Source organism: Oryx dammah, unplaced genomic scaffold (assembly GCF_014754425.2).
Source record: "Oryx dammah isolate SB20612 unplaced genomic scaffold, SCBI_Odam_1.1 HiC_scaffold_13, whole genome shotgun sequence".
Classification (NCBI taxonomy): Eukaryota; Metazoa; Chordata; class Mammalia; order Artiodactyla; family Bovidae; genus Oryx; species Oryx dammah.
The window spans coordinates 7,919,618-7,935,295 of NW_024070197.1; the positions used below are offsets into that span (position 1 = coordinate 7,919,618).

A 15,678-nucleotide genomic window follows, 5' to 3' on the forward strand; every position below is an offset into this window, starting at 1 on the left:
GGGCTCATGCCTGCTTACTCCTTCTCTGACTCCTTTTTCTCCCTTTTTCTCAGGGTTCCAGGCAAAAGCCTTGCTCAGACAGCCCCCCTGACCAGATGGTGCTGTCCCCTGCAGAGGACGCCCCACCCCCAGGGGAACAGGAAGAGCTCCATTATGCTTCCCTCAACTTTAATGAGATGACATCTCGGGAGCCTCAGGACCAGGAGACCACCAGCACTGAGTACTCTGAGATCAAAACAAGCTAATGAGGACTCATCCAGACCTTGGTCCCAGCTGGGGGGACCACAGCATCTATGGGGACAAGGAGAGGTCAGGGACTAGTTGATGAAGGCTTGGTGGCAATATTTAACTACTGTATGAGAGCAGAAAGAAGACAGGTGATGGGATTAGAGAAACAGGCTCACAGGCAGGTTCTAGCACTTCCTAAGGCATCGTCATCAAGCAATTCAGTCCACCTCTCTGTGTCTCAGTTTTCTGTTCTGTAAATCAGAGATCTTGTGTCTTACCTCCAAGATGGTGAACATTAAAGATAGAACATATAAAAGGAAAAAAATAAAGGGGGAAAACCTCAAAAGAAAAAAAGGAAGAACATATTATAACCAATGAACAGAGGTCCCATCACATGGCGTGTGCCTAGTGTCTGGTTCCTCTTCCTGAACAGAAAGGTCCTCCCATCAAGTTCTTCTGAGGGTGACTAGTGTTGACTTGAAACAAGTGGACAGCCAGCTATTTCCCAGCAAAGATGGGTTTAATTTGGCATTAGCCCAGAATTGCAGCTTGGGGTCTGCAACCATGGACAGCCATGTGCAAATTCCAGTTGAAGGAGGGAAGGAGACCGCTTTTATAGAGGAGCAAAGGAAGTTGAGGGCTAGAGAAAAGAGTGAGTCCATGGCTTTTGATTGGCTGAGTCCTTGCCAGGAAGGAAGGAGTCTTCCTTCTTCCTATTGGCCTCTGGTATCATCACTGCCAGTGAGAGCGCCCCCTTCTGGACTCTAATTGAGGCTTCAGTTTATTCATTTTTTACACCAGGAACAGAGGACAGCGTGGCAACTTATTGATGTCATTCTCCATCCCGAAACTCTTTGGAGTCTCCCCAGGGAAAGACTAGCCCCTCAGCCTGGCATTTGGTTCATAATACAGCATCTTGTAATCTCTCTGGGGTTATCTTCTTACCTTATGTTTATCTGTCCATTCTTCCAGCATATTTCTTCACCCGCTGACCTCCAGTCCCTTCCTTATTTCATTTATATCCCCTAAAGGGATCTTTCCAACAGCCAGAGAGCTGATCCCGACTCTCCTGAACAAACCTATTCCCTCTTAGCATCACACTAAAACTGTCTATAGAGAGCTGGACTATAAAGAAAGTTGAGCACCAAAGAATTGATACTATTGAACTGTGGTATTGGAGAAGACTCTTGAGAGTCCCTTGGACTGCAACCAGCCCATCCTAAAGGAGATCAGTCCTGGGTGTTCATTGGAAGGACTGAAGCTGAAGCTGAAACTCCAATACTTTGGCCACCTGATGTAAAGAACTGACTTGTTGGAAAAGACCATGACGCTGGAAAAGATTGAAGGCAGGAAGAGAAGGGAGTTGGAGAGAAGGGAATTGGACGGCATCACCAACTCAATGGACATGAGTTTGAGCAAGCTCCGGGAGTTGGTGACAGGGAAGCCTGGCGTGCTGCAGTCCATGGGGTCACAAAGAGTTAGATACTACTGAGCAACTGAACTGACTGACTGACTGACAACCTCACTGCTATCTACTCACCCACCCTCTTCTCTTGGCCCATTCTTCCTTATGCCTTCCAGGCTGGTTCATACAAATGTCTTTGCAATTTGAGATCTCTTTCCTGGAGGTCATGCTGCCTGGCTTTTATCTGTTTCCACCATCTCATCCTTCAAACCTCAGCTCGTGGACAGGTTTGGATTGAGAGTATGAGCTCTTACTCCCCCTCCTCTAAAATTGAATTAATTAATTTTTAAAGGAAAAGGCACTAATGCAAAAATAGACAGTATTTCACCAGCACTTGTGTAGTGTGAGTGCCTAACAATAAGCTTAAGCTTTTTTTAATGTAAATGCCTTACATTAAACTTTTGATTGCCCAGGCATCCATTTCAGAGGCATCCAGCTCAAATAATTCATCTCAAATAAACATATTGACAGCTATGACTTTAAAGAGCCAGGTGGCCCCACCCATGAAGTTCCCTTTTAAAGATTTTTTTTTTAATGGGGACAATTTTAAAAATCTTTATTGAATTTGTTACAACAATGCTTCTGTTTTATATTTTAGTTTTTGGCCACAAAGCATGTGGGATCTTAGCTTCCTAACCAGAGATTGAACCCACACACACACACACCCCAACCTGCATTGGAAGGAGAAGCCTTAACCACTGGACTGCCAGAGAAGTCCCTGAAGTTCCCATTTAGAAAGCTCTGGGTGAACTAGATAACTGACTCTTGTGTGACCCTGTTTTTCCCTTCTTACACTCTAATTCCAGTTCCTACGTTTTAAATATGCTAATGAAAGTGAACCCATGATACCCCAGGGATCCCAGCGTGTACCCCAATAAAAGCAGAGCTGAGGATCCATGCTCTCTCCCACCTCCTTTACCTGGCCTTCAGGTGTGCTGTGTATCCTCCAGGACTTGTGAGCAGCAAGCCTTGCTTTTTTCAAAGGTTCTTGATAGTTTTTGCTGAAGTGTGTCTTGCAGTCATAATAAGAACAGGGGCTAGCCCACCTACAGCACTGGCTCTGGTCGAGGAATCTTTTAGGGGCTGGCCCCAAGGGCTTCCCTGGTGGCTTAGCTGGTAAAGAATCTGCCTGCAATGTGGGAGACCTGGGTTCCATCAAGGCTGTATATTGTCACCCTGCTTATTTAACTTATAGGTAGAGTACATCATGCAAAATGCTGGACTGGATGAAGCACAAGCTGGAATCAAAATTGCCGGGAGAAATATCAATAACCTCAGATATGTAGATGACACCACCTTTATGGCAGAAAGTGAAGAACTAAAGAGCCTCTTGATGAAAGTGAAAGAGGAGAGTGAAAAAGGTGGCTTAAAGCTCAACATTCAGAAAATGAAGATCATGGCATCTGGTCCCATCACTTCATGGCAAGTAGATGGGGAAACAGTGGCTGACTTTATTTTTCTGGGCTCCAAAATCACTGCAGATGGTGATTACAGCCATGAAATTAAAAGATGCTTACTCCTTGGAAGGAAAGTTATGACCAACCTAGACAGCATATTAAAAAGCAGAGACATTACTTTGCCAACAAAGGTCCATCTAGTCAAGGCTATGGTTTTTCCAGTGGTCATGTATGGATGTGAGAGTTGGACTATAAAGAAAGCTGAGCACAGAAAAATTGATGCTTTTGAACTGTGGTGTTGGAGAAGACTCTTGAGAGTCCCTTGGACTGCAAGGAGATCCAACCAGTCCATTCTAAAGGAGATCAGTCCTCGTGTTCATTGGAAGGACTGATGTTGAAGCTGAAACTTCAGTACTTTGGCCACCTGATGCGAAGAGCAGACTCATTTGAAAAGACCCTGATGGTGGGAAAGATTGAGGGCAGTAGGAGAAGGGGACGACAGAGGATGAGATGGTTGGATGGCATCACCAACTCGATGGACATGGGTTTGGGTGGACTCTAGGAGTTGGTAATGGACAGGGAGGCTTGGCATGCTGCAGTTCATGGGGTCACAAAGAGTCAGACACGACTGAGCGACTGAACTGAACTGGGTTCTATCCCTGGGTTTGGAAGATCTGGAGAAGGGAAAGGCTCCCCACTCCAGTATTCTGGCCTGGAGAATTCCATGCACTGTATAGCCCATGGGGTAGCAAAGAGTTGGACACGACTGGGTGACTTGCACTTTCACCAAGTAGTGTGGGCCTTGGCGAGTACACCCCCACAACACAAAACAATCACCTAAACAAGGATAAATTATTTCCTAAACTTTATCAAGTGGCTGTGAGGAAAATAGTTAATAGTTCTAGTGTGATGCTAAGAGGACATGGATTCCTAGAATCCACTACTGGGACCCCAGCTACGCTCCAGGACCATGGACAGCGACAACCCTTCAGCTAGGCGCTCCGGGGGTCTGGCAAGGTTATTGGAGTGCCCCCTGGGGGCAGATCCTCGACTAGTCTCAAATGCAGAAAAAAGAGGGCTGGGAAATGGGACTGGTGACCTTCTGTCCCTCAGGAAAGAGGTGCTGGGCAGGGGACAGCCAAGCTCCTCCTCAGTCTCCCCTGAAAACCTCCTCTTCCACGGGGTTAGGGGACTTAGCTTCAGAGACACAATGCATTTCTCACAGGCCACTGAGTTCCTTTCCCTCAGGACTGACTACCCTCACCCTTCGCAGAAAATCTTGTGTGTCAGGTTTCTCCTCTTTCTCCCCTCACTTTCCAGTAGGTTGATATTCTGCACTTGTTTTTAACCCCTTTGTCCTACTTCCACGGGACTCTGGATGATAGAGAACATGGTTATGATTATTTTCTATGCCTGGTGGTCTGCCAAGTCCTGATTCAGCCTAAATAAAGGAATGAAGTCTCAGAAATCTGGTTTAACTGATAGGTCACAAAAGTAAATTCTAAGTTTTCCTTCATTCTACATGAACGGTAAATATTCAGAGTGGGGAAAGGATCTTGGGGCCTCAATGGACCGCTGCACGGAGAATTGTGAAGAGGAGAGAAAGCCAGGCAAGGTCAGGAAAAAGTGGTAGTGGGGTAAGGAGGGGAAAATTCGATAGATGCTATAAAGAGGGGAGGTTTTCTGGGACTGGAGGAATTGGTAAGAGGTTAGAACTCATTCTCAAGGTGTGATCACAGGACTCATGGGAAACCTGAAAATCGACTGAGAGCCATCTACAAATCCAGCGGCTTTCTGAACCCAAATTGACCCTGGAAACCTGAAAACACCACATCTAATTCTGGGCTGGAGCCAGCACCTCGCTTCTGTTTCAGCCTCTCATTATTGTCATGCTTTTTGAGCTCTGGTTCTCTCTGTCCCTCCTCGGTGCTGACCCTAATACCTGACATTTGCATCCTGGTGACCCCGGAGTCAAGGCACAAGGAGATCCTGAACCCCATGCTAGGGTCTGGTGAGGGGGTAGGACACCCAACTGGCAAGGGAGTGTCTCTTGTCACAACCATTCCTCACGATGGGCTGATCCCAATGCTCTTCCCTTCTGCCCAGTATTTTGGCCCCTCCAGTCCTGCCTGCCTCGTTGGCCCCACACTTCATTTCTGTCTCCAGCCCTGTGTTGCTACTGAAAGTTCAGCTCAGCTTAGCTTATGCTTTCTGCTTGCTTTCTCTGCCTTCTGGCCTCTCCTGCTGAACGAGCTGCTCTTTTTTCTGGGCTCTTAGCTGCCTTGGTAGCTGTTTGATGTGTTCAAATAGCGTGTGTGTGTGTGTGTTCCTAGTTGGTCTTAGTGGAAGTGTTACTCTGACATGAGATATTCCATTAAGGCTGGAAACCTTGTTTGCTTTATTTGGTACTGTTTTAAAGATTTATTTGGCTGCACCAAGTCTTAGGGCACACTGGATCTTTCCTTGTGGTATGTGGGATCTAGTCCTCTGACCAGGCCCTCTGCATTGGGAGTGCTGAGTATTATCCACTGGACCACCACGGAAGCCCCTCATTTGCTTTTAGTCTTTGCTCAAAAGTCACCTTCTCAAAGAGGCCTTGGCCTCTCAAAACTAAAATAGACACTCCCTTTCCCCTTATGTTGTTTTGTTTCCTATTCAGAGCACCCATCATTATGACTTCATATTACATATTTGCCTATTACCTCTCTCCCACAAGACTGTAAACTCCGCGACCAAATGGTTTTAATTTTTTTTTAATTTTCTCTCCCACCGATGTCTAGAAATGCCCTTGCAGACATCAAGGGCTCCATAAATGTGGAAAGAATGATGTTGTGTTATCCAGTGGAAACACACATCTGGTTTCTGTCCCCAAAGTTCAGTTCAATTAGGGAGAACAAGACCCCAAAGGGCTGAATGGCCACACGATAAGGACAGGACCCAGCAGCTGGGGTTTGGGAGAGTCCCAATGTCCTGGGCTGGGCAGGGTGGGAGAAGAGATTCAGGGACACTTTCAGGAGGCTCCTGGAGGATGTGAGCAGGAAGACAGGAAAGGAGGGCATTTCTAACAAAGGAGCAGCCCAGCAAAGCTTGGAGGTGGGACTGAGGACCCCCAGCCTCCTCAGGCGTCAGGCAGGCAGTTTCCGAGCCTCACACCTGTCTGGATCGGCAGGGCAGAAACCCCAAAATCGAGCGCCCCCTGGTGGCCAAACCTTCGTGTGACCAGCCAAGTCGGACAGCACTTATTGAGCGCTTTATCAAATATTCACAACAGTCCTTTGGTGGGAGGCCTTGATTCCATTTTCAGCGGAGCAAATGGAAGATCTGAGAGGTTAAGTCACTGACCCAAACTCACTCAGCTCTGCCTCTAGAATCTGAAGTCTGGAGAGACGCCCCAGTTGCTCTTCATCCATCAGAGATTCAGGTGGTAGTGGGGATAAGGACTAATTCCACCGTCTTGAAGAGCCCCAGGTGGGCCTGGGCGTGAGCCCCCAGGTGGGGCTCCAGAGAGGTGACCTCAGGCCAGTTATGGGCCTCGGGCTACAGCCAATGAGATCGTGGTGCGGGTGAAATGAGATGGCCCAGCGCCTGCAGTACACACAGCGCTCACACAGAAACACCACGAGTGCTGTAACTGACATGTCCGTCCAGCGGCCTGGTTGTACTTATCCTGCTGCTGCTACTGCTGCTAAGTCACTTCAGTCGTGTCCGACTCTGTGCGACCCCACAGATAGCAGCCCACCAGGGTCCCCCATCCCTGGGATTTTCCAGGCAAGAATACTGGAGTGGGTTGCCATTTCCTTCTCCAATGCATGAAAGTGAAAAGGGAAAGTGAAGTGAAGTGAATTCGCTCAGTCGTGTCCGACTCTTAGCGACCCCATGGACTGCAGCCTACCAGGCTCCTCCATCCATGGGATTTTCCAGGCAAGAGTACTGGAGTGGGGTGCCATTGCCTTCTCCGGTGCTTATTCTACTACAGGCAAACACGAACATCAGGCGGGTAGTAGGCGATCGAGAAGCGTTAGGGCTATCTGAGCACGTCCAGAACCCCACAGAGGTACAGGCAAGCAGCCCCCTAAGTCCTACTCGCTCAGGAATGGAAGGTCGTTTAGTGGTGCTCCCCTCTCTGAGACACAGGAGTCCCCGGCCCCCAGCCCCAGGACCCCAGAGCCTCAGCGTCTGCAGGATCGCAGGTAACAGGTTCTGTCTCTCTCCCAGCTGCACACGAAGTCCGGGCTCAGGTAACGCGGGTTTATTCCGTGTCATTTACAGGCGGTCCGCGCCCCGATGGCGCCGGATCCCCGCGGGGAACTGGAGTCTCTAGAAGTCGGGGACCGGCTCGGAAGTCGGCAGTCGGGACGGCTGTGGCTCCCGCGGCGGCCCCTCCTCTTCCAGCCCCCGGCGGCCCTTGCCGATGGCCAGGCGGGGCCGGCCACGGTTCAGGCCGTCCAGGAGCGCGCAGGCCTGGCAGAGCGCGCGGCTGGCCAGCGCCCCGCAGCGAGAGCAGGCGCCGGGCGGCGGGGGCCGCGCGGCCGGGGCCAGCGCCAGGCGCTCGGCCGAGTGCACCAGATCCAGCACCGCCGACGGCCGCGCCGCCTCCAGCATCTTGAGCAGGTCGCGCGCGTGGCCGCGGAAGGCCTCGGGCGCATACACGCACTCCTCGGAGAAGTAGTCGAGGCGGCGGAAGTGCGCGTACAGCACCACCTCCTTCTGCGACGCCAGCTGCAGCGGGCGGCAGCGCGGCAGGGCGCCCCCCTCGCCCGGGGAGCCCAGGCCCCCGCCCCGCGCCAGCCGGCCCGCGTCGCCCCGCAGGAAGTTCATGAGCACCGTCTCCGCCATGTCGTCCGCGTTGTGTCCTGGGAGAGGGGAGACAGGAGCCGTGAGGAGGGGACCGGGGTCGGGGGGCCGCGGGAGGAGACCCTGGGGCATCGCCGGACAGCCTCGGGGAGGCTGCGGGGGGACCCGGCGAGAAATGAGAGGGCGACGCACCCAGGCTCCCGTGGAGCGACCCGGAGTGCCTCACTTACCCCCCACTTATCGCAGACCAGGCCCCGTACTAGGCGCCCTTTCATGTATCGAGAAAAAGTGCTTTACGCAACAAATCTCATTTCAATCTCAGTGAAAAGTGTACTTCAGACTGCGTAGACGTCCAAATGGCCTTTGATGGAGACTCTCAAGTGGGCTGTTGACACAAGTGCCTCTGGGAATGCAGATCATGGTGTTTAGACCAGGAGGAAGTAAGTGCGCATTTACACAACGGGTCACCGTAAAATTGAAGCTCAATTTATTCTGCAACTTGTCATCTTGTGTGTGTGTGTGTGTGTGTGTGTGAAAGTCGTGTCCGACTCTTTGTGACCCCATGGAGCCTGCCAGGCACTTCTGTCTATGGAATTCTCATACTTGAGTCTATAGTAAAAATAGGTCTTAGAGCTTCTCAACCCGGCCATACTTTCCCTTCTGAGGGCCTTTGCCGTTTCCTCTGCTCAGAATCTCTCCCCATCCCCTTTTGGTCCTTCATCTAAGGACCCACTCAGCCTTCAGGTCTCTGATGACTCAGGAAACTCGTCCTTTCTCCCGTCACTAGGCCTTCCTGCATCACTTTCCTTAGCTACACTTCAGTTCAGCTCAGTCGCTCAGTCGTGTCTTACTTATCAGGTTGTAATTATGTATGTGAGAAAAGGACAGGATCAGACACTGGCTTGTGCATCATCATAGCAGCAAATGTTTATAGGTTTACTGTTTCTCAGTCTCTTGTCTGAATGTTTCATACATAATTCATCTAAGTCCCAGTAAGTCTAGGATCTGGATAATATTAATAGCCCTGTTACATAGGAGAGGAAACAGAGGTTAGGTAGTTTGTTCTCCGGTAAATGGTCAATAATTATTTGTTGAAGTAATAACTGGGGCAGAGAAAAAGTTAGCAGAGAGAGAATGAAAGACAAAAGGAGTTAAAAGACAGTTGCGTTTCAGACTATAGATGGCTTCTGATGGGCAATACCGCTCCATGCCCCTCCTTTTATGAAAAGGGACACAGAGAATGTCATTTTAAAAAAACCAGTGCAGAAAACCACAGCCCTAGCCCCAGAGAGTACTCTTCCACCCCTCTATTTGCCAGCATGTGTGCACCAGATAGGGCTTCTCTCCAGTGGCTCAGCGGTAAAGCATCCGCCGGCAATGCAGAAGCCGCAGGAGACGCAGCTTCTGTCCCTGGGTTGGGAAGATCCCCTGGAGGAGGGCATGGCAACCCACTCCAGTATTGTTGCCTGGAGAATCCCATGCACAAAGGAGCCTGGCTGTTGTCGGCTACAGTCCAAAGGATTGCAAAGAGTCAGAGACGACTGAAGCGGCTTGGCATGCATGAATGTGTACCAGATAATGGCAGTGACTCAAAAGCTTGTAAAGATGTGCACACAATATGCCTATGAACCTTCAGTGAGCGTGCATATCTCCTTGCTATTTAGATTCTCCAATTAAGACGCACGAAGCCTCCATTACCACGTGGGCACGCACTCCAGCGCCCTTACGGTGCCCTATCCTGCGCATGCACCCCTCCCACCACGCCCCCTCTGGGCCGCGCCTGTGCTCACCGGTCACGACGTGCGTGGCTCCCACGAGGCGCGCCCCTTCCTCCAGCGCGCGGCGCCGCAGCACCCCGCAGAAGGTGCAGCAGGCGCGGCTGCGGCCGGAGCCAGCCGTGCTGCGGGCCACGGCGTCCATCGTCCAGCCCCCGAAGAGGTCCGCGTAGGCCACGATGGTGAGCGGGAGGTCCCAGCGCGCCGCCTGCCGCCGCACGGCCGCCAGCGCCGCGTCCCGGTAGCCGCCGATGCCCTCGTCCACAGCCACGAGGTGCAGCGAGATGCCCAGGCGCGGGGCCAGCTCGCGCAGCACGTGCGCCAGCACCGTGGAGTCCTTGCCGCCCGAGGCGCCCACGGCCGCCACGGCGCCAGGAGGCAGCAGGCGGCCTGCGACCACCGTGTGCAGCACCTCGGCCTCGAAGGCGGCACAGAAGCAGGCGCCGCACAGCGCCTGGCCCGAGCGTGGACGGCGGAGGGCGGCGCGCGCCGTGTGGCAAGAGGCGCACTGCGGGGCGGGCATCGTGGGGTCCTGGAGAGGCAGGAGGGGTCGGCTTCTCCTGGATGGGTGGAGAGGGGAGGCGGGTTACATGTGGATTCCGGATTGCGGGGGTCGTTGCTTGCCTCCCGGGAGGCTGCCTAGATAGTGCCCAGAGTAAACCCATTGTCTGTAACCCTTTCCCGCAGCACTGTGCAGGCCTGGCACCTTCAAGTCTCATCTTAGCCTTTCAATCACTCATTCATTCATTCTTTCATTCCGCAAATATCCACTCAGTACCTTCAAGGTGCCCAACGTTCTCTAGGAACTGGGGACACAGCAATGAGCAAAACAGGAAAGGTTGCAGGCACTAAATTGTAGTGGAAGAGCCGACTCAAGATACTTTCCAGATATGAAAAGTAATAATATGAGGGAATTACCCTCTGAGCTGAAGCCAGAAGGCGTCAGGCATTAGATCAGTGGGAAGGATATTCCTGATAAGAGTTAATAGCAAATGCCCAGGGCATGAAAGGGCAGGTCCTGTCTGTGTTCAAGTGCGTTGTGGTTGAAGGCGCGAAAGGGTCCGGGGGCTTGGACTTTATTCTGAGAGAAATAGGGACGGTTGGACGGCTTTAAGCTCCATAGTGACAGAATCTAATTTTTATTTTAACAGGATCCCTTGGCCTGCGTGTGAATAGAGGGTGGAACGTGGAAAGGGCCGACATGGGCAATCCAGTGAGGAGGTTCCTGCAGTGATCCAGGTAAGCAACAGCGGTAGCTCGGAGCAGAGTGGAGACAGCGGAACTGGAGAGAAGTGGTCAGATTCTGGATCAGTTGCGGAGACAGAGCAGCTGGAACTTTTACAAGCCTTGGGGGAGGGCAGTGGATGAAAGAAACAGGACTCAGGACAACCTCAAGTTTTGTTTTGACTTGAGCACTTGGAAGGTAGTGGGACCATTTAGTAGAGAGGAGGTGGGGTTGGGGAAGAATGGGGAAATACTGTGAGAGGGGGGTTTGGGCATGGTAGATTTGAGGTTCTTTGCTCTGGAAGTCTTTTCAGAACCCTGAGCTGGGTGTGCCGCCTGCTCTAGGCTTCCACGACCACCTAATCCCTCCCTTTACCTCCGCGCCGACCACTCTCAGGTTGTAATCGGGACAGAAGAGGGTGCGCTCGCACCGCACCCAGCTTGGGGTGGGGGTGGGAGGGAACAAGGAGTCAGACCCGGCCGGCAGAGTTCAAATCAGGAACGCCAGCTGTTTAAGGCACTCCAGCCTGGAGGGCCGCCGTGAGACAGGCTTTGGGGGTTTATGGAGGGGAGTGCTGTCTCCCCAGGAATGCCTACCGAATGCGTGGGAGAGATATAAAGACCGTCAACTCCTCCACTGCAGCGCTACGAAGGGCCGAGATCGGCCCGCGGTGGGAGGAGACACTCACCTGAATAGAACCCACGCGGGAAGGTCCAGGCTCCGAGAAAGCGCGGAAGCAGGTAATAGAACTACGACTTCCAGAAGGCTTTGTGGTCTGCCCGCCTACAACTCCCAGGTACCCATGCGGCGATTGAGTCGGTGGCGCTTACTGCCTTCGGGCGAGCTGGGCCTACAACTCCCGGCGGTCCTCGCGGCGACGTCTCTAGCTCTGCCCACAGCTCCCAGAGTGCTCCATGTTTCCGGTCCAGCCCGAGTCCTTCGAGCCCCTGCGTAGGAGTTGGTGCGGCCTGTGGTTCTTGCGCTTCTTTGCGCAGCGCAGCTTGTGTGGTTTATTCCAAAGATGGATGCTTTTCAAGTTTTGTGCTCTTGTGGAAGTGCGGTGGAATTTGTGGTGGGGGTGGAGAGGCGTCGGAGTTGGGTATGATGGGGATAGGGTGCGAAAGGGAGAGGTAGCGAGGGCGCTGGACCGATTCTAAGGTTTGGGCTTACAGTTTGGGTTCTTGTGCGCGCGCGCCCGGCCCAGGCCGCCGCGGTGCGGACTGGCGGTGTTATGCTTATGCGGAGCAGAAATATAGCAATTTGCCGTTCTTACACGCGTGCACCCGGTTCAGGTCAAGAACGCGGTGAGCAGTTACGCGCACGCTTGGTGAGGGCCCATTGCTCACGCCTCCTGCCTGTTGGAGTTGAAGGCCGAGCTCCAGATGGAGGACAGGTGAGACGCGTGAGACAGAGGGTCCCCGAATCAAAAGCCGGAGCACCTTCCCAAGAATCAGCCGGAGCCCTGCACCCAAGGTCCAGGCCCTCAGCTTCTTTCCAGCCCCCAAACTGCTCCCTTTCCTGCCTGTTATGGTATGACATTCTCTTATTTCTACCCCTGTGAGACCCTTGAGAGGGTAGGGATTGGGGACGTTTGAGTGTCTGAACCTATTGGCTGAAGCGTGGTCATCGGGTTCGTTCATTTGTCAATCATTTCCTAGGGCTTCCTGTGTGCCAGGTACTATCCTCTGGGCGTACCAGGCCTGGTTGGAGAGAGAAGGATGGCAGAGCTTGATGTGGAGGGGCAGATGACCGGGGCAGCAGGAGTCCAGAGGTGACAGGTGCTGCTGACCAGGGTATGGAGTGGGAATAAGGGAGCGGGATTGCACTTAGTAAGGAATCAGCAGTGTGCCAGACACCCATCCCCTGCACGTTCCTCGCACCATCTCAAGTTCCTGGTCAGTAAAATGGGGATGATTATAATGGTACGTGCGTCACAGTGTGTGTAAAAATAAATGAGTTAGTAGGGAAGTGTTTACTGGGCAAAAAAAAAAAAAAATTTTTTTTTTTTTTTTTTTCACTTAATTCTCATAACTGGGCATGGCTCCCATTTCTGGAACATGTCTACATTTTCTTTTAAAGGAAGCCTTGAATTGGGCATTTCAAAACCTCAGACAACCTACAGAGAGTCTAAGGCAGTTCTCAGTTGATGGTGAGTTTATCCCCAAGAAAACATTTGGTGATGTCTAGAAACATTTTTAATTGTTGCAACTATGATGCAAGGGGCAGAGTGTGGCTGGTACCCGGCAGGCAGAGGCCAGGGTTGCCGGTAAACATAGGCTGCACAGGATTGCCTCCACAACGCAGAATCATCTGGCCCCACATAACAGTAGTGCTGAGGCAGAGGGGCCCTGACTTAAGAGGTATTCTGCTGTGCTTTGGTTTTCAACCCCCAAATCAGTATGCACATTCAGGTCTTCCTGTGTTGATTTTAGTCCCTGGCTTTGAAAGTTTCTTTGTTTAAGTATTTTAGTGGCTCTCCACACCACTCACATACTTTTGAGTGAGAAGTTAGTTAAAAAAAAAAGTTTGTCTTACACTGGATGCCAATGAAAAAAAAAGCGGATGTGAAAGCTGCTCTGCCAGGGTGACTCCATGTGCCCCTTGCTTAGTTTCTGTGACCTTGAGTGAGTGACTTGACCTTCCTGGGCTTCCTGTATTCAGTGGGGATGATAAAATAGCAGCTGTTGGAGGAACTAGATGATTTCATATTTTCAAAGCACCCCAAACCATGCCAGGTGCTTCGTTAAGTGCTGTGAAAAGAGCAGAGGGCAGTGTTCTGTTCTTTATGTCTTCCCAGGGCCGCAGCTCAGTACTCATTAACTTTGTTTCTGAAGGGAAAGACTGAGTTGGTGTCAGGGGGCTTCTGGAGGGTGGCTGCGGCTTCTCATCGTTGCAGGGTAAAGACTGAGCCCCTCAGCCTGGTGTTAGTGACCTAGCCCCTGATGACTTCTCAGCCTCACCTCTCACCCTGCATCTCTGGCAGGCCCCCATATTTTCCGGAGGAAGAACTTTTTCTGCCAGATGTCTGCACACGCTGTCTCTTCTGAAGACTCTGTCGCACACCCCTCCTCCCCTGACACCCTGATTCCTCTTTCTCATCCAGATGGCCACGTGGGTGTACTTCCCCCAGGAAGCCTACAGGACCCCTCCTCCTCTGCCCTGGTTTAACAAGCCACCTCTGGGCTACCATGGCCCTTGGTCCCTTGCTTTGTCAGAGGCCCTGTCACCTTGGGTTGTGGCTGTCGCCATTTCAGTGTCTCTTTGGGTTGGGTGCTTTCCAAGAGAAGGGTTTGGTTGGGTTTGCGTCTGGGTCTATAGCATCCCTATGCAGAAGGCCTGGGACAGAACAGGCAAGGTATTCATGGCCTGTCCTGAGCTGCTCCTGGCCTATCCTTCCTTGCCGCCTCCTTTTATCTGCACCCCAAGGAACACTGAGCTCAGGCAGGAAATTGCTGCTGTGGAATGTGGTGGTTAAGGACAGAGGCAGCCTGGTTCAGATCCTGGGGTCTGGTTGTGTGAATGTGGCTAAGTTGCATTTCCTCACCTGTAGGGGATGAAATAGTCCAGCCTTCAGAGGAGTAGAGCAGTGGTTCTCAACTTGGGATGATTTTGACCCACAACTGGGGTTAGGGTACTGGCATTCAGTAGGCAGAGACCAGCAATGTTACTAAATCTCTAACACACAGGTCAGCCTCCATGGCAAAGAGCTAGCTTGCCCAGAATGTCAGTAGTGCTGAGATTGAGAAGAGATACATGCTGAGTGCTTAGAACAGCTCTGGGGCCACAGAAAGCACTCTAGATAATTAGTTGCCTTTACCGTGGTGGCACTAGTAGTAAAGAACCCGCCTGCCAATGCAGGAGACACGAGATTCGGGTTTGATCCCTGGGTCAGGAAGACCCCCTGGAGGAGGGCATAGCAGCCCACTCCAGTATTCTAGCCTGGAGAATCCCATGGACAGAGGGGGCTCCAGCCCATAGCATTGCACAGAGTCAGACAGGACGGAAGTGACTTAGTACGCTCTGTGACTGCATACACCAAGCTCCCTGTTGCCTCCACCTTTCTGCACAGAATACCCTTCCCCCCGCTTTGAATGGGGCTTAGATGCCTACTTATCCTTCAAAACCTACCCAGATGTTACCTCTTTGGAGAAGCTTTCCCTGACCTCTACCACCATTGTCCCCCCAAGACACACCTTCAGTCAGGCAATGTCTCTTTGGAGTAACACATACAAACCTGGACTCAAACCTATGTGCTCTTTTCACACTTGAATAACTTTGAGCCCCAGTATCCCTTTCTATGAAACCAAAGGATGGCTTTGAGGATGAAATGGACCAGCACCAGGCAAGTGTTTGATTAATGTCAGGCCTCCCATTGTGGAATGTAGAGTGAATAAAACCTAAAGGCTTAGTGGTGGTTTAGATTGAGGGAAATTGTTAAGAAATAATGCTTTTAAGTATGTTTTACTGCAGAAAAAATAGGAACAAGCGAAATTATCTGTAGCACAGGGAAAGTTAAGAAGAAAGATGTTATGCTGTGTTCACGAGACACACTTCTAATGAATAAAGACTCAGAAAGTGAAAGCAAAAGGGTGGGGAAAGATACTAGGGATTTAACTCAAGAAATCTTTTAGCCACATGAGCCACCAAACAAAACATTTTGAGTCATAAAGCACTATTAGTAACAAATGTCATCACAGATGAAAAAGGAATAACCAGGATGACGAAACAGTTCTAAACTCAGATGCACCTAACAACATAATCCCCAAAGAAATAAAATTAACAGGAGGACAAGAA

At 51.4% G+C, this 15,678-nt stretch overlaps 2 protein-coding genes and 1 long non-coding RNA gene across 6 annotated transcripts in view; 2 read left to right on the top strand and 1 right to left on the bottom strand.

Moving 5' to 3' along the window:
• Positions 1-1,154, top strand: part of LOC120873070 (sialic acid-binding Ig-like lectin 5) — a 32,817-nt gene extending 31,663 nt beyond the window's left edge. Inside the window, exon 9 of the mRNA XM_040253809.1 lies at positions 54-1,154. Within this exon, the coding sequence (XP_040109743.1) occupies positions 54-245 (192 nt within the window). The 3' untranslated portion in view covers positions 246-1,154. The remainder of the gene's footprint in view (positions 1-53) is intronic.
• Positions 1,155-5,631: 4,477 nt separating this feature from the next.
• Positions 5,632-10,727, bottom strand: LOC120872005 (cytoplasmic tRNA 2-thiolation protein 1-like). The gene is made up of 2 exons (XM_040252144.1): positions 9,675-10,727; positions 5,632-7,943 (listed from the first exon to the last, which is right to left on the bottom strand). The coding sequence occupies exons 1-2, from the start codon at positions 10,180-10,182 to the stop codon at positions 7,408-7,410; spliced, it is 1,044 nt and encodes a 347-aa protein (XP_040108078.1). The 5' UTR covers positions 10,183-10,727; the 3' UTR covers positions 5,632-7,407.
• On the top strand, positions 8,018-15,671 carry LOC120872077. Of its 4 annotated transcripts, none has more exons than XR_005723158.1 (3): positions 8,018-8,324; positions 10,811-10,898; positions 11,471-15,671. It is a non-coding gene; the product is annotated as an uncharacterized LOC120872077 (long non-coding RNA). The 4 variants fall into 4 exon arrangements; XR_005723156.1 differs by lacking the exon at positions 8,018-8,324 and having other exon boundaries at positions 10,734-10,898; positions 11,471-11,845; positions 12,177-15,671; XR_005723155.1 differs by lacking the exon at positions 8,018-8,324 and having other exon boundaries at positions 10,734-10,898.
• The last annotated feature ends 7 nt before the right edge of the window (positions 15,672-15,678 follow it).